At 44.5% G+C, this 20,660-nt stretch overlaps 1 protein-coding gene across 6 annotated transcripts in view; it reads right to left on the bottom strand.

Moving 5' to 3' along the window:
* The window catches only part of LOC119456458 (diacylglycerol kinase beta-like), a 468,550-nt gene that overhangs the window by 52,194 nt on the left and 395,696 nt on the right, over positions 1 to 20,660 (bottom strand). For all 6 annotated transcript variants that reach the window (XM_049669879.1, XM_049669881.1, XM_049669880.1 and 3 more), the window contains one exon: positions 16,457 to 16,757. In XM_049669879.1, coding sequence (XP_049525836.1) covers positions 16,457 to 16,757 — 301 coding nt within the window. The remainder of the gene's footprint in view (positions 1 to 16,456; positions 16,758 to 20,660) is intronic.

Genomic DNA, 20,660 nt, shown 5'->3' with positions numbered 1-20,660 from the left:
GCGAAAAGAGAGGATGAAATCCCGGCCCTGCGAATGTCGATGAAACAGCGAAGCTGTTGAAAACCACCACTACAGCTGTGAGGGGCTTTATGCTTTATGGCTTTATAGTATGCTGAATGCTTATGGCTTATGCTGAATGCTTTATGGCTTTATAGTAATGGTAGTAGTGCTATTTTATAGCCATGGTAGGAATGGGAGCAAGTAGTAGTTTTGACAGCACGCCCCCGCCCATAGTGGTGCGGCAACAACATTGAAGTCAGTTGCTAGGATGTTTATTTTACATACGAAAGGCTAGAGACATCACACCACACGTCGAAAGCTGGCGTCGCCGCGGCAGCTTGCGCAACAGTATTCTTTACCAGGAAACATGCTTCACATTGCTACCACGAGCGCCTTATCATCAATTATGTGGTTCCGATGCTTGCTTTGAGCTTGTTCTTTATTGAAAGGTATGCTGTTCTGTATGTTTTATGCGTTATTTCAAAGAATGTATGCACTGTTCGCTTCATTTTGCTGAGTGCTTGTAGCCTCTGCCTTACAGGGGTATGAGCCATTACATTTTTTGCTTGCTTACAGGGGTATGATCTACTGATGATTAGTGTTTTCGATTTACTGTTCTGTTTGCTGTATGCGCGATTCCAAAGAATGAATGCACTGTTCGCTTCACTTTGGTGAGTGCTTGCAGCCTCTACCTTACGGAGCTACACGCCATTGCATTTTTTGCTTGCTTACAGGGGTATGAGTGCTTACGGGGGTATGAGCCATTGATGATGATAGTCTTCTGTCGACGGACGCGAAAAACATCCCGGGATCCTAGCCATATACATTTTCACTGTCATATGTTTCGTTTTCCGTGAAGCAAAGTGCGTAAGCGTAAATGGGCGGTCGCCGCCAAGCAGACAACGGAAAACAGCGAGCTGTTGGTACCGAACGTAAAGCCAGAACACGTGAAGATCACTTTGTCACAGGTGAAACAATTGTTGTAAAGCTTATTTCAAAAGTAATGCGCCTTCTAAACTAATAAACATTTAAAATAATAAGCGCCGGCCTAACAGAAAGCTGCTAGCGCTCTACTGCGCTTCTTAACCGGACCGTGTGACTGCCTTTAAATGTGCCCTGATTGCTGTCATGTCTGTGCGCGCATCACCTGTTGTGGCTTTACTTCTCCCTACCCTTTCCACATCCCGCAGTGTAGGGCAGGAAACGAGTACGTTAACTTCCCTCTCTCATTCTCTCGGATAGCGCCTTCGCATTTTCACTTTTCTCTTTCCGCAATGCACTTACGGGAGCGAAAGGCTGATTTGATTCGAGACTTGCAGTTGCGCATTCAAGGGTATACCCAAGCATGGGACCATTCTCTTGTTCTTGTGTATCACGCGCCTGCATGCTTCTATTTTTACGCAAATACAAACAAGGGAAGCGAGAAACTCTTTCGAAATTGTGGAAATATGTCTGCAGATTTTATGCTAATACATAGACAATTTTTCTTGAATTTAAAACCATAACTAAGTAAGCGCTGAATGGGTAAAATAGACGAATAATGGTTATAATATTGACATCAATACGAACAATTACTTAGTTTAAGTGCAATCATTTTTCAGGCAGTGTATAAAATCCCGAGGAAAAAAAAACTTCCTTTGGCATCTTGAGTGCAATGCATTTTTTTTACAAATACTGCTGTCTCTATTTCGAGACATATCAGGAGTGGGTACAAGATTTTAGTACAAACAAATGAACAAACTCTAAGATTATACAAACAGACTAACAGGCGATATGGTTAGGTAATTGGTCAATGAACTCTGCAAAAGGCAATGCGCGTAGCGAACCATCCAAGTTGTTCCATATTTCAACTGTGTGCGGAAAAAAAGAAAATTTAAAACAGTCAATATGTGTCCTGAAAGGAACCATGTTTAGTGCATGGCTATGACGGGTTGCGCGTGAGCTAGGAGATTTAAAAGAGAAGAGAGCCTGAATACCGGATGACGTGTGAATAATCTTGTGAAGCAAGATGATTCTGTCACGTGTGCGCCTATGTTTCAAAGTCTGCAATGATAAGATGCGAGCATGTGATGAGGGTGAAAAGTTTCGATCCTAACGACCATAGATGAATCTGATTGCTTTTTTCTGAACTGATTCCAAAAGGTCAATGTCACAAGCACAGTGAGGGGAACAAACAGTTGACGCTTATTCCAGCATCGGGGGAACTGGCGATTTGTAGCCAGTTAGTTTACATTCCTTTGTTGCATTTTTTTAAGTTCGTTTAAGGTAACCGAGTTTCCTAAGTGCTTTTCCAGAGATGTGATTAATGTGAGCATGCCATTTTAAGTTATGTGAAAAGATCACACCCAGGTATTTGAAGTCATTAACGTGGGACAAGTAACTACCATTAGCATTGTAAGAGAAATGTAGCGGCTTCTTTTTGTTACCAAAGGTCATTGCGACTGTTTTAGTGAAATTAATTTTCATTTGCCAAGTGTTACTCTATTCGCAGAACAATGAAAAAACATTGTTTCATTCCTGTTGATCATTAGCATTGGTAACAGTGCGGTATAGGACGCAGTCATCAGCATACAGACGCAACTTGACGGTGGTATTACTAGTAACATTTACTACATCATTAATGTAAATTACAAATAACAGAGGTCCAAGCACCGAACCCTGAGGCACACCTGACGTGACTGTGACTGATGATGACTGTGCGCGATTAAAAGTGACGAATTGAGTTCTTAATTGTAAGTAGTCAGTAATCCAGTCTAGTAATTTAGACCCATAGAATATTGCACGCAGTTTACACAGAAGCTTTTTGTGGCAGACTAGGTCAAAAGCCTTCAAATAGTCAATAAAAATTCCATCCATTTGATCGCGATTGTTGAGTGCAGAAGCTATGTCGTGCGTAAATTGAATGAGCTGCGTGACAGTAGAAAAACCGGTTCGAAAGCCGTGCTGGTTTTCGGAAAGCAGATTGTGACAGGTTAGGTGCTGAACCATGTGTTTATGAATAATGTGCTCAAGAAGCTTGCAGCAAGTCGAAATAAGAGATATCGGTCTGTAGTTAGCTATTAGTTGTTTATCGCCAGATTTAAACACTGGGATGACACTAGCAATTTTCCAAGCTCGGGGAACGGTTGACGTGTCCAGCGATTTGTTGAAAATTACTGTAAGATACCGGGCATTCCATTCCGAGTACCTCTTTAAGAACATATTAGGTATGGCGTCAGGTCCCGCGCTCTTAGCTGCGTCAATTTTCAGCAACAGATTATGAATCCCTGCGTAAGTTACTTCGAGACTGGGCAATTCATGTACGGAACTATGAACGAAGTGAGGGTAGGAACCATCATCTCGATGAAAGACAGAATGAAAATAGTTATTAAAGCCTTCAGAGATGGTGATAGAATCAGTGCAAATCTGATCGTTGATAATGATTGCTACAGAGTCATGAGAAGAGGGAAGTATTGTTTTCCAAAATTTCGATGCGTTTTCTTTCATGAACTTTGTTAATGTCGTGTTAAAGTAAAAGTTTTTAGCTTCTGTCATCTTTGTCTTTAGTTCAGACTTGAGCGAGAAAAGATATTGCGGCCGACAAAAAGAACAGCATAGGCGCTCTACTAGGCTAGGACGCTATCTACGCCAAGGTCGTAAAAGTTGACCATTATTATTTAACGTTAGCCACCTGAGAAGAATCTGCGGGTATAGCGTGAGCTCTGAAATACACCTCATTTTCTCATTACAGAAAAAAAGGAGGAAATCACCACTTGCCTAGCTGCAGAAAATTGTACTATTATTGCTTCCACTGCTTCGTAGGTGATGTTTCAAAGTAGGATCTAGAACCAACTTGGGTCTGTCTTCATATTAAGCGAAGAAAAAGTTCATCTCAAGACGACCGTTCCTGACAGACGCCGGTGCAATTGTTTTACAACAGAGCACAAGCGAACAATTGGAAACAATCTCAAAATGCAGGAGCACAAGCTTGGGATGACGTCAACGATGGCGTTATATGTGACGATACGAAGGCGTTTGTGTGGCTGAGAGTACGCTAAAATTAACCATTCTGTGGCGTTAAAATGCGAAGCACAGGTGGAGGTAACTCGGGAAGAAGCAAGGATTAGTCTAGTATAGTCCAGGCGGCATGTAAAAGTAAAAAAAAAATGTCGTTCTAAAAGCACAATAACTGGAGAGAGACACATTTAAAAATGTGTTTGCAAATGGTCTAAACTGATAATACATTTTTAAAATGTTTTCGGACACGATACCATATTATCATTATTGCAAAGCGTGGTCAGCACAAAAGCTAGGAAAGCAGGTCCATGCGTACAGAAACGTTCTTACGATAGAATTGTTTGTAAGCGCATGTGTTAGCCAATTATTATCGACGTATTATAATCGAAGGCGGCCAGCCAATGGCAAACGGCCGTGCAATCAGCACTTACGGACGAAAAGCTTTGCGAATTCGGTCTATGATTTATGGAACAGCTACATTAAGCGTGTCGAGGTATAGCAACTGGAAGAGCTCTCGCGTTACTCTTTTTGACGCAGGCTATGTATGCACGTATCTAACAGCGGAATATGACTGGTATAATATAAAACATAATTTCAATATTTCACTGACAATTTCACGGCCTCATTCAATGAAAACGTATATGTAGGCTCTGTTCATTGTTCGAGGCCACTAAGGGTGAACAGTATATCACTTAGAACTGGTAGAGTATTACTACAAAACCACATTTTCATTTGTTCTGCGTAAAATGGTGAACATTAGTGGACAACATGAAGACGAATCTTTCCTTTCCTGAACATCGCGTCGAAACCTTATAGTCGTAATGAAACTATGACGTCACAAATTTCAAAGCATTTTGCTATGTTTGATTGCTTTGCCGCAGAAAAAGCTCTCTAAACTTGCTAGCTTGAGCGTTTTTTTTTCTTTCACATTAGTGTATTACTTCGCGGATGAGGAATTAACTATGCCCGAGCAAACGCTGCCGAAATCTATGAACTCACGGTAAGCTTCTCATACGGGAACTTCAAGGCAGCGTCGTAGCTCCCGTCTATTGTTTTTCTGCGTCTTTCTGCTAAACAAGCCTCGTTTCACAAGAAAATGGGCCGTTTCGCTATGACAAAAGTATAATTTACTAATACAGAATATTCCCATTTAGTGCACCTTCAATGATGTTAGGGGAATACCACCCAATGACAGTAGAAGAAACATTGTTGGGGTGGTCTGCTGTTGAAAAGCTGTGGGCGAAGTGAGAATATTTATGTATTGATAACACAGATGGCGGTATCATAAAGTTAGTCTGTCCTGCATCCGCTCCGATTCTCAGTCAGATAATTACCTTGGTGCCTAAAACTAGCGTGTTTCTGCAACTCTTCAAAGAAGCGAAGGTCGTAGTGGTCTTTAAAATTAGGCGCTTTAAGCTAGTTGACAATTACAGACCAATCTCTGTGCTGCCGTTTCTTTATAAACGTTTTGAAAAATCAGTTAAAGTTTGGTATACTACATTTAAAAAAATAATGTACACGTACCAACTAAATGTCAATTCGGGTTCTATAATAGACTTTCGACGAATACTGCTATGAATGACTTCATCAATAAGATTAAAATATTTATTCATAGTGGAAACTATAGCTCGAGTGATTGTCATTGACTTTGCAAAGGCATCTGACACAATTGACCATAACATCGTTTCGCAAAAGCTACAACGTCATAGAGCAACGGGACCAGCCTCAAGCCTTCTGCGAAGTTTATTATTATTATTATTATTATTATTATTATTATTATTATTATTATTATTATTATTATTATTATTATTATTATTATTATTATTATTATTATTATTACTTGTTTTGAAAACATATATACACTTGAGAGGAAAGGGAAAGCGAGGAGCAGGCTGGCAACTGCCACCGGAAGGGGCACAACGCCTGCCTACTTTTGAGAAAAGAGGAGACAGAAACATAGAAATGGAAGATAGGAAGAAGGGGAGGAAAGATGAAAGAAAAAGCAAGATGACATACCTGATGACAAATAATGTTAAAGTAAAAGAAATAGTCTGAGGTCTTGTCATTTAAAAACAGAAATAAGCTACAAACGTGAACCTAAACGTGAACCTTACTTTTAGAAAAGTAAGGAGAGCGCGATGAGCCTGATCGCGTCGAGACGCACAACCACTGGGGTACAAGCACTCGTCGAGTGTCATACACCGCAGGCCAAGGAGATGATAGTCCCTTACTATCAACGTGCGCTGCGCAGTGAAAGCGGGACACTCCAAAATCAGGTGCTCAAGTGTCTCGCAGCAACTGCAAGACGTACACGATGGACTGGCCACACATCCTTGTCTGTATAAGCGTTCGCACACGTTCACACAGCCCACACTTAGCTTCAGTAGTTGCGCTCTAGCGTGACGAGGTAAGCCTCGACCGCGAACGCGGGGCGGGTTCGTTCCATTTGCTTTGCGCTGGTCTGGATGCTGCTTCAGTAGCTGGCGACGAATTACCCTACGTGTGAAGTTATCTATTGGGTAACGAGAGATACCCTACGTGATGCAATTTTGTTGGCAGAGTCAGTAATGCTGCGCACAACTGGAAAATCAATCTGACTGCGTTGTAATCTGCTAAGGTCAGCGCGGGAGTCCGTAAAAGATGGCAAACTTCGATGCAGTTAGCGCCTCTTGCACGTATTTCAGCGCAACAATAATCGCTGCTAGCTCCGCAGTTGTTGGCGGGGCTTGATGGGGTGTATGAAATATATGTCGTACTTGAGTCGAAGGGCAGAAAAAAGGTGCAGAGCCGCCTTGACCGTCGCTGCGTAAAGATGCATCCGTGAATATCTGAAGATAATCTGTAAATCTTTCGAACATGTGAGACAGTCTATTGGAATATTGCCGAAACAGGCATATCAGACTCTTTGTGTATGTCAACGATTATGAGAAAAATAAATAAATAAGTGTGTAGTGATGCCATTCGGAGGCGGAGGCGTAACTGAAGCAGCATGTTCAGAACTTGCAGCAATGTTCATAAAAAATGCCCATTATTCCCATGCAAGAAAACAGGCGGTGAATCAGACGACCAAGAAGCGATTGACCATTCGATTCGCGGTGATGACGCTCAATACGATATAGAGCTTTCTGGTCTGCTTGCAGCCTCAGGGATAACTGATGCACCTCATTGGGAAGTTTCCTAAACCGCAGAAAGCAACGCATCTCTGTTAATGGCGTCATCTCTCATCGAGTTGCTATAGTGGGGTTCCTCAAGGTGCTATATTAGGCCCAATCCTTTTCTTAATATCTATTAAGGATCTCCTCCTTCATTATCGCGATTGCGAGCGATCGTCTCTAAATTGTAGCGAGGACAGTCACGGAGAAGATGTTGAAGAGTCTCCTCGCTACCACAGTCATCACATGAAGCGTCGTCAGCCCATCCGATTCGGAAAGCAAAAGACTTCGTAAAGGCTACCCCTAGCCATATTCGATAAAGCAGGGTAGCCTCGCGTCGGCAGAGACCAGCTGGGATGCGAAGGTGAAGATAGGTGGTGCAGTCCGTAGCATTGGAAACTTTGTGTGTTCCACACGGAGAGCGTTTTATCACGGGTCAGCATTCGAAGCACGCTTGGACCAAATACCTTTAACAGAGTAAACCAGTTTAGAATGCCGCCATCACAAGACATCGCAGCGGAGGGCGACGAAAGCTCTGTTTCAGTTTTTAAAGACTACAGAATTGGACAAGCGGCTGTATATACATGTATATATAGCCTGAATTGATGTTTACAGTGCTACAAGTGCTATTGTGCTGTGTAGTGATTGTATGTGGTGACAGTACGTGACCGACTGTGATTGTGCATCTGTGCTCCCTTTCTTTCTCTATCTCTACTTTCCTGTCACTTTACCCTGCCCCTCCCCTCTCTCCCCAGCGTAGGGTAGCAAACCGAACCTCCCCCTCTGGTTAACCTTCCTGCCTTTCCCCTTTTCTTCTGTCTCTCTCTCTCTCTCTCCTACTTCATTGACATTTCACTGTTTACAAACAGATGCCCTGAAAGACTTCCCATTTTAAAATAGCTCTATAAATTAGGCAGGCAAAAAGAAAAAGAATTCCAGGCAGCAGAAGTGCGCCAATATAACGATGCCGGACCTGGAAACACTTAAACTCGTGAGCGATTCGCACTATTAAAAGTTTCTTTTTTCGCAAAGATAACAAGATGTTGCACGTAGACATGCGGTCCACTTATTGTATTTGGAAACATGAAAGCGCATGAGAAACAGTCGCAGGCGTATGACTGCAATTTCAGTGAGGGTGTCCAGCAACGCAGCTCTTACGTTATAAAAAGGGATGTGTCGTTTGGGCGCTGTCCGAGCAATATAGAGGAAACTAGAGTGCATTGCGACATGCCATTGTGCTTGAGGGGACATAATTCAGATGGTGAGTATGGTGACGGTGCTACCTCTATTGCCTTCTTACTGGTAAATGCTAGGCCTGGCTTTTAACTATGCGAGTAACAGTAGGTTTGAAATAAAGGCGTCTCCATCAAATACTGCTGGCGATATTAAAAAAAACACGAAAGTTTCTTCTTTTATGATGATGATTCTTACATTATATCATTAATTGTTTTAAGCAAATTCACGTTTCTTTTGTGTGTTTATGTGAAGTAGAGCTATAGCTTTTTTCCGACCTCTCCAGTTGGACTCAATTCAACCTTGTCAACGTATACCAGCAGAACTGAAAAGGGGTCTGGCCTCAGTAAACAAGATGGCAGACTGGTTAGCTTAAAGCAATAAAACTTACTGTAGCGGCTTCGTGAAACGAGGTTAAATCGCACAACGGATGGGATGGCTACATGACACGAAGTCTGCTAAAGGTCACCTTTGTCACCCAAGAATGACAGCGCGGCAGGGGTGCACAACCGACGACGTGTCGGACGGAAGTAACGAACACCTTCGAAGCGAGGAGTCTTTCCCCGTGCGCTGCTCACTGGTTCAGTTCTTGCGTTTTGAGGTTTGTTTAAGTCGGTGATGCCTTCGATGAATGCTAAGTGCACTACTGCATGAAATACATATGTGGAGTATGAATGACTGTTTCCTTAAATGAATAGAATGACGGCACTGTGACTTCAGTACCATCATTTTTTATAATAAACGAAACCAATTAATTATACACTCGTACACCGCATATTCCATGCAATACTGCACTTAACATTCATTAGTTTATTTGTTTTAAACTTATTTCTTTGCCCAGCCCACCATGGTTTCATATCAGCCTATTGGTTGGCTGGTCTATCGGTTGGTAAACTATCTCGCCGGATATATTTGTGGCCTATACTGGCCTGTACAGTGCCTAAGGCGGTGCATGATTATCAACAAAGTTGAGCCAGTGAGCGCAGCTGTGTTCTGCGTAATCGAGCAATCAATTATTACATGAAATCTGTAAGTATATTGTTAGCGCATATAGGTATCTCTGAAGCCCACCAATCTCTCAATGAAATAGCGCATGATTTCCCACAGCTTTCTTTATTTTAATGTACTTCTTGGACAACTGGGTATGGTACCATTGGGTATGTGCTCATTCCTGGCAAGTTCAGAATGGCAAATTTCGTCAGCGCAGCGCCGGAGTACGCCGTCAGCGAATACCCGGACACGGGGTTTGACTGCCTCAACACCCTGAATGATAATGTGCTCTTTCGCTCTCCAAAACGGGCGCATGCCACTGTGACACAAGGCATGTAGAAGCCTCAAATCCGTTTACATGTGTGTCGTCTGCATGTGTACCTCTCCTCACCCTCCTTCTCTCGACAAACACCCAATATCGCCTTTGTCCTGCTGACATCAGTGTGTCGAGTCTCACACTGTGCATTCGCACAAACAGCTGTTTGCATTTAGGCATATAACTCGTGAAAGATGTAGTGCGCAAACCTAAACGCTGCGTGACATAAAAGTTGTGACTGGTGTTCGGCACAGAAACATAAGTACTGCATGAGGTTACACGTTGCATAGAAAATAGACAACAGTTGCACGCGTCGCATCCAGTTATATAGGGTTTAATTAACCGCATTACGAAAGCTTCGCTTCACATTGATTGCAACACGTGTACCGGATCTGCGTATACTTTCTCTCTGGTTTCCTAAGCGCCCTCAGATGTACACAAAAAATAAATGCCATTTGTTCCTTTTTTCCTGAATGCTGGTATTTTGCGAGTACTGTAGCGCAAGAGCATATATGCAAGATTACTAATAAGTGACAAAATGACCAACATGGGTGCTAAATGCCTCTTTTGAAGTGCGTTCGCACATAAAAGCACAATGCACTCTCCGCTACAGCAATCTCCTCCGTTGGCGCGCCAAGTGCGCATGCGTACGTAAACGCCGTGCGCATAGCGCTGAGCTTGCTCTTTATTTTACCGCAACGTGTATAAGAAAAGGCAACGTGCTTGTGGTTACAAACGCTTACACGACAAAAAATCAAGAAAGAAACAATATTTCGGACATAGTTATATAAATGTGTCTTCAAGTAAGATTAGTACCATTAAACAGTTTTCAAAGCGCCCTAGCACTATAATAAACGTTTCTAGTCTGTGCCGCCGTTCTATAGTGTTCCTCTTGTTTCTGGCATATATATCTACGCAGCCTCCACAATGTTTAATTTTATTTTAATTTCAGTTTGACGTCATCCTCTATTAAACCTATTGGTCATATAGAGTTAGGGGATGTTCATAAAGTCTTACAGACGATTACAACTAAGCTTGTTATCGCTTCACGCAGTTATTTTTTCGCAAGCAAGAACAACCAGTACCATTATTTCGTTCCCCAGCATTTGTTACTGACAATCTACGCCCTTCAGTCGTCATGCTATCATAACATAAGCAGGCTCATTCTGCAGTAGGGGTCGTATAAATGAGACGTCAGCGCCTGCTATTCTGACTCACCTTCGCTAAGAGGACTATACACGTCGTGACTGCTCCTTTCAGCTTCTTCCAATCCAACCACAGGGGCAGCATCGCGATACGGACGCCATTAGTTTGACCAGCAGCAAAAATCTGCTGGCTGAGCGCGCACGGCGATTACACACAGCTGCACTGCTACATCACTCATCCGCACGCGCAAAGAAAATAGAACTCCGCTCTCCAACAACGCCGAGCATTTGTCCGCTTCACATTTACTGCAGCAAAGAAATAACTACAGCGCTGACGCACCCGCCCGACGCTATGAATCGGACGAGCAGCCACTTGTGCGTCTCCTACAAGTGGTGGGCGGCATACGATACGCTGTCGACGGCGCTCGCCGCGCCCGACACATCGGCGGATGCGACTGCGCAGCCTCGGCTGAGCTCCGCCTGCAAGCAAACATGGCCGCAGCGCGGCTCGACTTGCTCCGCACTGGAAAGGTTACATGCAGCCTGTGGCCGACTCTCAATGAACGGCGCACCTGCCGGCGCTTGTGTGAAGGAATTACCATTCTTTACTTCGTGGAGAATGCTTGCGGAGCTACGCCGAGCTGTTCTTCTAGTGAAACACAGCTGTCGTGCGCAGCTCCGTGTTGTGCACCTGCGCGCGGACGGCTCGATTTTGTTTTTTCCTCAACCGCACTTGTATCCTTAACTTCGCTTAATATCTAGTTCGCTGCGGCTTACAGACACCGTATGAGGAGTGATTGATTTTTGTTCAATGCACGGCCGTGATCGAAACCACCTGGAAGGTAAGTACATACTATAATAGTAAACGAGACAGGCAGTATGTGCACTCAACGGCCCGGCAAGAAGGCCAACTGCGCAAGTGGAATATCGGCTTCCGTTATATCCCATGTCAGCGGTAAACAAGTTGAAAAATGGAGTCCTTGAGCCCTATTCGTGCCTTTGTAGTAGCACGTCATTGTTCACATGCATATGCACTGACTTATTGCTTTCATTTCTCAGTGGAAGGGTTTTGTGAGCACTAAAGGTACTCCCGTCTACGTGCTTCTTCACCTACAGCTCTACAGGATTAGGTCTGTCGCTTTCTTTCTAGCTGTCGTATGCCTAATGATACTTGCAGGCGTTTAGAAGCTTAGAGAGACTTTAACTATAGCGGAGCGTACTGCACTGGCAAGTATCGGTGATCAAATAAGTGAAAGCAAGAAAAATTGATGTCCTCAAGTCGAAATGTATGTAAGCTGAATGCCACAAGATTCAATAAAACGCTGTGCGGGCGTCTCGCGCGCGGAGTCCACCATATCTGAAGGCGTTGCGGCCGAAACACCATTCATCTGCTAGATTTGCGGTTTTCGTTATAGTCGACAGCAAGGCAGAAATTTTAAATGCCAAATTGGAACCGGAGTATTGAGAGTGGAGATAGAAACATTATTATGACGCATGCCAGCCGGCCTAATTCAACGTGTAGCCACGTAAACAGACGTTGAAATAAACGTCCTAGAAAATGAACTAGGAAGCGCGAGCGCCTCTTCGTGAACGTCATCTAAGGAAAAGGACACCGTAACAGCTGCCGATTCATTCGTGCAGCTGGGTTCGGCAGTAGTCTAGCATTCGCTAGCGATGTCGGCATAAAAATAAGTAGATAGAATCTTCTTGCCACTGTCGACATTTCCGTGTCATCAGGGTTCACGTCGTTGAACGTTGACACGCAAACGCTGGCTGTAGCCAGTTCCCGTCCCGTGTACGGACCTCAGCTGGGCCGGTGCGTGCCAGGAGCGCCAGCCGGCACGAGTCCCGCTCTGCCGCAGCTCGACAGCTACCGAGCGAAGGTGCATTTGCCACGTCAGCCGGGGCAACATTGACACCATACACCAACGGCGACAGACCACAGACCGGGCTCCGACGACATCCGTGACGGACATACCGGTACTGTGAGCGCCACGCCCCGAACGTGGTAACAATCGCCCCACAGACGTTTATTAACGCGGTGGTGTGAACGCATAACTTAGTTAGGGAGGACGCATTCCGTGTGAAACAAGTGTTGGAACATCACTTCATGTACTTTAAAATGTGTCACGGTAATTTCAACTCCCCATTCAATGAAGGTCGAGTTTGTGGTGCACCTTGTGTTCACGTGTTCATTCTGTCTGCTCAAGCGAACATACCAGGCGTTGAGGTACGCGTGACAGTACGCTTCTCTTCTTAGTTGTCTTCAATGACCTTTCCTCAGCAATCCAGAAGTATTCATTTCTTCTTTACGCTGACGACACCAAAATACTTAATACACAGTATCGAGGACTGCCACGCTCTGCAGTCTTACCTATCCTCATTCTCTGAATGGCACCAGTTAAACGGGCTCACTTTAAGTTTATCGGAAACCAGAATTTTGTGATATTCGCGTAAAATTCATAATATTCTATTGATTAAAACCTTCTCAAACCCTTATTCTATTGATTATGCCCTGTTGACGAGGGTTGTTGAAATAAGCGATCTTGGTGTAGTTCTTTGTAGTATGTTAAGCTTCTCTGCACACTCTTAGCGCGCAGAATCTCGAGGCCTGCGGGCCCAGTTCCGTCTGCAGACTAAAAAAAAATTTCCGAACCCCACTTACCTTCCTTAAATTGTTTACATCCATCTGTCTTCCATTACTTGAATATGCATCAGTGGTGTAGAAGGGCACAAGCAATTTAAATAGCCCTTCATTTAGCCGTGTACAGAACACGTTCCTGACTATATATATAAATACCGTTTTCTGACCTCAAGCACCAAGAACTTTTCAAGTATGAGTAATCCTCCTACGCTTCTATCCCTTAGCTGCAGAGGTAGTCGCAGTGCCGTCCTTTCTTTAGACAAAATCATTCATGTAATTATTAAGTGTTCGGATCTACTAGCTTCTGTTTCACTGCGGGTACCGCAGAAGACTACCAGGGAACATAGGCTCTTCGACGTTCCCGCCTCTCTCAGTAGACACTCCCCTCTCCACAGAATCCAAAATTCTTACAACTTTCTCCGCCTTGATACCTTTCAGAACGTACTGTCTTCTATATGTTCGGACTTCGCACTTTCTCTTGAAGCCGCCGTGGTGGCGTAGTGGCCTTGGCGCTGCTAAGCCCGAGGGCGCGGGATCGAATCCCGGCAGCGGTGACCGTATTTCCACAGGGAGCGAAATGAGAAAACGCCAGTGCACCGTACATTGGGTGCACGTTAAAAAACCCTGGTGGTCAAAATTAATTCGGAGTCCCCCACTACGGCTTGCCTCATAATCATATCGTGGTTTTGGCATGTAAGACCCCACCCCAGAATCTTTAACTTTCTATTGAGGCTTCTTTCTAGCTGCGCTCTTCTCCTGTGTTCTCATAGTTTCTCCCTCCTTACGTACTTGCTCTACGTATTTCAATTCCGTGTTATTACTGTATTGTTGTTCATTATGTAGCTGTTTATCCAGTTGTATTTTTTCTTTATTCTATGTTTTTATCTCATAACTTTTAGTCGTAGTTGTTTTTCATGCTTAGTTTTTTTCCTTCTTTCTTTTTTTTACATTTTTAGCTAGACCTCATTGTTGTTCCTGGCCACATTAAATAAATGATTGATTGATTGACTGTTTTATTTATTTATTTATTTTGTTACTACACCCATGCGCCAGTAGTCAAATTTAGGGTTGTTCCTGGTTACGAAAAATGAACACTCGATTGATTACGATTATTGTTATTGCCTGTGCTGCGTGCTCCAAACTCCCCTGCAAGGGAGCCATGTAAAGTTGTCTGCCACGTCTTTATCAGTGCGCAGAAGGCACTAAATTGCGGGCTACCAGAGGACGTTGTCGGTCCTTATTTCGGTCAATTGAGTTGCCAGGTACAACCATGCGTGTTCGAGGCTATCAACAGTTGCTTCCAAATCTACCTTGCTCAAGAATACTCCGGTAAATGACGAGAGGAACGTGAAATAGCCCACACGCGTATGCGGGATGAACGCAGGTGCGGATATCGACATTACGAAAACTACAAAAACCGAAAACAACGAGTGGTTCGAGGGGATGACAGCTTCGTTGTGAGAAAGTCAATGGTGATTGTAAAAGACAGACATTGTAAGTGAAGCTTACTGAAGCAGCCAGGGCTCGTATTCCCAAAAAGCTATCGCGCATAGTAGTGTTCGTAAGAGTGAATTCCAGCCAATCCTGATGCTGGGCATATCATTAGAGAAGGCGGCCAGCCAATGGCAGAAGAGCGCTTACCAAACAAAAAGCTTTGTGAATTGGGCCCCAGTTTTGTTCGTTCCATTGGGGATAATCTCAAGGCGCAGTGGTAGCGACTGAGGGGAAATGGGAATGCGGCGAAAGCACGTAGGAATTCTCAGCTAAGATTTGCTATGGGTCCGTATTTAAAAAAGAAAAGAAAAATTAGCGTAGCTTGCACTGGAGGCGCAATGCTAAAGACACAGCTGAGCTGATGGGCACCTAGCTAGCCCTCGATTTTGGGCTAGGCTAAGCACTACCACGTCAACCCCAGCATTTCCCGGAATTTATTGATTATTGATCGATTATCAATTAGCTATTGATTGGCTATCGATTGGCTATCGCCAGGTATTGGCTACACATTGGGGGTAGGCTAAGCACCACGAAGTCATCCTCAGAGCTTCCCGAAATTTATCAATTATTGATCGATTATCGATTAGTTATTCATTGGCTGTCGATTGGCCATCGGTGACTGACTCAGCTTTTGTCCCAACCATGCTTAGTTACACTTTGCCAGGCTCAGCTTCGCTAGTTCACAGGGTTGTGTGCCTTTGCGCTTGGACCCTTTCTGCACTACCGCCAGGATCTGCCCACATCCCACTTTTTTTTTTTTTTCTGTTAACGCGCTACAGTTACGGACGGCTTAAACAGCTCCGCTGTTAAAAAAAAGAAAGGAATGAACAAAAAAAATTAAAGAAATGAAAGAAAGAAAGAAGGAGAAAACGGAACATTAAAACAGGAAGAAAGAAGTTCTCACGATAAAACAGTTCGTAAGAGCAAGTTCCAGCCAATCGTGATGTTAGACACAGTAATATTAAGGGGGCCGGCCACCTGCAAACACCTTCGTACGAACGATTCTTACCAACGAGCTTTTGCTAGTTCCACCCCTGATTCTAGGCCACAGCGGGTGACGCACTATAAAAATGCCGCAGTTTCGCCCAATAGGCAAAGCATCGATTCCGATACCAAATTATTAAACAGCTATACGAAGCAAGGATAATAGTTTATCGGCCGTATAAATTTGTGAACATTCGCTTACTAACTAAATTGCTTCCTAAGTAATACACTGCGCTTCCACCTTTCCGCGCGAGATCGAGCCACCATCCTCGCTCAGCCTCGCACCCACAGCACGCGGCCACGATGTTATCGCCCTTCGACTTTGCACGGAACATCATGGCGGTGGCGGTGGTGACAATTCGCTTGAAATGTCCACATAATTGCTATCGCACTAATATAAAACTTTCCAAGGCCATTGTAAATGCGTTTCAGTGCGGCAAAAGCGTAGCAGGTATAATAAGAGCATGGGAGTGGAATGGCACCCACAAAGCAGGAGCCGTACCTGTGCGCCCCCTGGTATCAGCGCCCTCTCCTCGCAGGTGGCTGTGCAGCTTCTCTGTGAGGCCGTGCAGCCGCTCGGCGAAGCCCAAATGCAGATGCGGTCGTTCCTCGGTGCGGCGGGTCGCCTGCTGCGGCTGCTCCAGGCCCGCGCCGTGCGCTGTCGCCTGCGCGATGCCGCCCTGCGTGGCCGTGCCACCACCCTGTGCTGCCTGCTTGGCCAGCTCCGGAAGGGACCCGCTGTGCGCCGCCGCAGTGTGCGAGGTGATGGGCGCGCACGCAGTCGTCGACGTCACGGCCGCCATCTGCGCGCATCAAGCCAGGAAGAACTCGCGGTAAGAACGGTGTCACGCACGACTGAGAACGGTTTGCTTCCCGTACCATCCACGCATTCCACGTGTCATTGTGGGAAGATTTAACTGCGGGTGCTGTAGCTATAGGCTAGGATGGAGGGGGTTGTAGCTTTTGAGGCTCCCTGTAGGGGTCTTTTTGATACGGTCATATTGCATACCACGCTCGCAAGAGAAAATATGTCCCTTGTATACAAGTACCGAGGGGTCTTGGCGGCATAACGGTAACCATGTGAGCCAATAAAACGTCTGTAAAAAAAGTATACTTTGTTGTTGTTATCAAGGCGTACAGCTGAAAGTTAACGAAAGACACATAACGACGAAGAAACGCTCTATTAGCGTTGCGGGCACTCAACTCCAACTCGTCAACAAACGCTGCAGAAGGAGCTTGAGTGACAGCTAAGGTGATGCACAGCCCACTGTTCCTTCTACTTAGAAATGTCTCGTAGACACGTCCTTGCAAACTCAGGTGCGGCACCAATGTTATCAGCAAAAATTACTGATGCTGACACTTCCGCCACGACCTTCGTCAAGGTATGCAATCAGTCTGCAGTGAATTCGTTTGCAGCATTTAGGAAATACAAGGCTATATACGATGATGACTATACAGAATCCAATATTGCTTACTAGACTGTTAAATTATGGGGTTTTACGTGCCTAAGCCACTATGTGCTTATGAGGCATGCCGTAGTGGGGGACGCCGCATTAATTTGGACCACCAGGGGTTCTGTAACGTGCAGCTAAATCTAAGGACACGGGTGTTTCCTGCATTTCGCCCCCATCGAAATGCGGCCACCGTGGCCGAGATTCGATCCTGCGAACTTGCGCTCACCAGCCCAACGCCATAACCACTGAGCAACCGCGGCGTGTTCTTACTAGACTGTTACAAAAAATCTCTATTAAAGAGCAACCCGTAATGAAGATTTCGTTATTATAACCATTATAACCAACGCAAAGGAACGGAATTATTTTTTTCATGTGGTCGTCGTAATACTCCATGCCGTCTTTGCCTTCCTTATTTAGAATTCCACCGGTATTTAGCTGAACCTTGCATGCCAGAAGGTTCTTCGTTTGTTCTGCACTTTTAATATATATATATATATATATATATATATATATATATATATATATAAAATGCATGCGTATGACGAGGGTCCGTCTATACATTCCATGAAAAGTATTGCAGGACGTCGCTATGACTTACGAATGCTTCTCATGATTGTTTCTGCGAGTCCCGACAACAGCTAAAAGGGACATAAAACAATGCCTGAAATTTTTTCTAAAATGCGGCAGCCTGCGGCAACGCTTTCGATGAATCAAATTCTACTATGTTTAGTTAAGCAACACCTTACCTAGCGTTCGCTCATGTAAATTGTCTTAAGACGACTTGGATTCGTGAGTATTTCAATGTGACAATGTTTATAGTATATATGTTTGGGGAATCTAATATGATAGCGGCGTCTCGGTGAAACAAAACGGCGACTTACATCATGAAAAAGCTCACTATTGTATTTTCACAAGTGCAGGGGGAAAGAAAACAAAAGCTAGATCAATCTTATCTAGCGGGAGCAAATAAAATGGTCTTGTATATGATGAATTGCTCGAAATCGTGTATGCCGAAACTCCGGAGAAATAGTGCACAGTTTGGACAGCTTAGCACAGGAGGGAACATTCACCGTCGTATGAAAGATGTATGTACTCTATACCTATGAGCAGAAAGCGAGCCAAATAACTTTAGGGGAAATAATTATTACGGACTCGCTAGACAATAATTAAGAACTACAGCATGATGTTGCAACCGCCCGAAAGACAAGCGCAACCATAAAACCCCACATATAGTGTTAACTATGAAAATCTCGGAATACACGAATACAGAGACACCGCAAATGCATTCATTACAGATACCTACTCGAACATTCTGCGTCGATTACCCTTGCGGCCACCTTATCACTCTATGCTTTTTGGCAGCATGAGGTTGTGGCCACCTTTAAAGTATACTGGCCCTGGCAGGATAACTGAAGATCTGCGCGTGGCCGGCGCCTGCTCATATACGCAGAGGCCCAACACAGATCGATTTTTTTTTCATAGAGCCTCGCAGATGCACCTACAGGCTGCTTCTAAGAAAACGGCAATTCCATTTAATGCTGTATCGTTGACTGCTTCGAAAAAATCTCTCGAGAAAAGACCGCTTGAGAGCTCCACTTGGTACTTATTTCTTAGCTACTGCTCATCAAGACAGAATAACAAAAACTAATGAAGAAGTGTCATCCCGTAAGGATAACCATTACAAGTGAGACCTCGTCTGAGTAATGACAAAATCGATTTCGGATCGAACGGCGTATAGCGACCAACCCTTAAACGTCGGTTGCACATCTCCAAAACGGGGAGCATTGTTTGCGTAAGCGAACGCCCTTCCATCTAAGCAAAAATGCAATGAGGCCATTGTCCTTGAACGCCCCGCCCACTGAAGCAAGGGTGCATTTGAAATTAGGACTGCTGCATCGAGCGTTTGTGATGTAATCAAATGCTACAATATCATAGGACGTTTTGCCAATAAATGTCGAAACACTCTCATAGGCTACTTTGTGTCGTCGGTGTAGCGTCAGATGTGCATATCGGGTCACGTGTGCAAGCATTATAATATCTAGGAGGAAGCTTCAGCTCGAAGGTAACTCCGGTCTCCCTATTCGCCATAAATGTAAAACAAAGAAATATCCTCGTATGTTCTCAACAGACATTGGTGAACAGGCTTCAACGAAGCTAAGTTTATTTTATACAAAAGAAAAAATATGTTATAGTGACCGTTTGCAGCAGGATCAGGGTTTTAGCACTAAATGTTCTCTCAATATTACACGATTTCCAAGATTAAAAAATATAGAAAAACAAAAAACAAAATCATGAGACATTCCACTATGTGAAGCCGCATGACCAGCGAAGCTGTTTAGCACACGACACAGACATGACAACAATTTTGAACAAAGGTACGAACACGTTTATTGTCTTGATCGGTGGACAATTGGCGTTTGCGGCCCGCCGGCGCCGATTGCACTCTCGCATCTGTTCTCGCCGTCGCTCTTCATAGGCGCGTTGCATCTCGGGAGTCCGGACAAAACGCCGCCTCCCCATTACGACGACAGCAGAGAAGTGAAATTCAAAATGGAGAACGACAACTTCTCTTTCTGTTTTTTTACATACATTCGCGTGGACGACGAGACCGCCGCCGCGAGGAGCCGGAGAAAACTAAACACGCGTGACGTTTTGACGCCACCGCCACCACGGGAGAGTGGAAGGAAATGAAACTAGGTACGCAAGCGTTTGGAACACCGACAAAGAGAGGGCGGTGTGAACGTAGACATGGCCAACACGGGTCGCACAGCGGCAAATCTTTATTATCTACCTGGGAGTCTACTGATCTCGAAAATGGTGCCTATTGATAAGTAATTTGCTCAAAATGCATATCCGAGGAACGCCGACGAGCCAGCTGTGAAAAAAGAGGACGACGAACGCGCGAGCAGGGGCACGAGCGCGTTCGCGCGGGACCTGAGGTTTTGCTTACGCACACGAAAAATCCACGGAACCTTAGCCATAAACAGCTTCGCTGCAAAAACCACCATGCTTACAAACTGCCACCCATGCGCCTGAAACAGAGATAACAATACCCTATACATACCGCGTTCATTACAGCGCCTCAAGCTCACAAATCCAGCCCATTATTGCAGAGCTTACATGAAATCATTATTTCATATGATGCGCGAGCTTTACAAAAGTCTAGTTGCAGTGTGTAATTTTTTGTCTGGCTTTGCCTTGGGTGCCTATTTAATCGATGGATGTTTCGAAATAATGATAGATGGATGGATA

Source organism: Dermacentor silvarum, chromosome 6 (assembly GCF_013339745.2).
Source record: "Dermacentor silvarum isolate Dsil-2018 chromosome 6, BIME_Dsil_1.4, whole genome shotgun sequence".
NCBI lineage: Eukaryota > Metazoa > Arthropoda > Arachnida > Ixodida > Ixodidae > Dermacentor > Dermacentor silvarum.
Note: the sequence above shows the minus strand (reverse complement) of the source record. Positions and strands in the feature narration are given on the sequence as shown.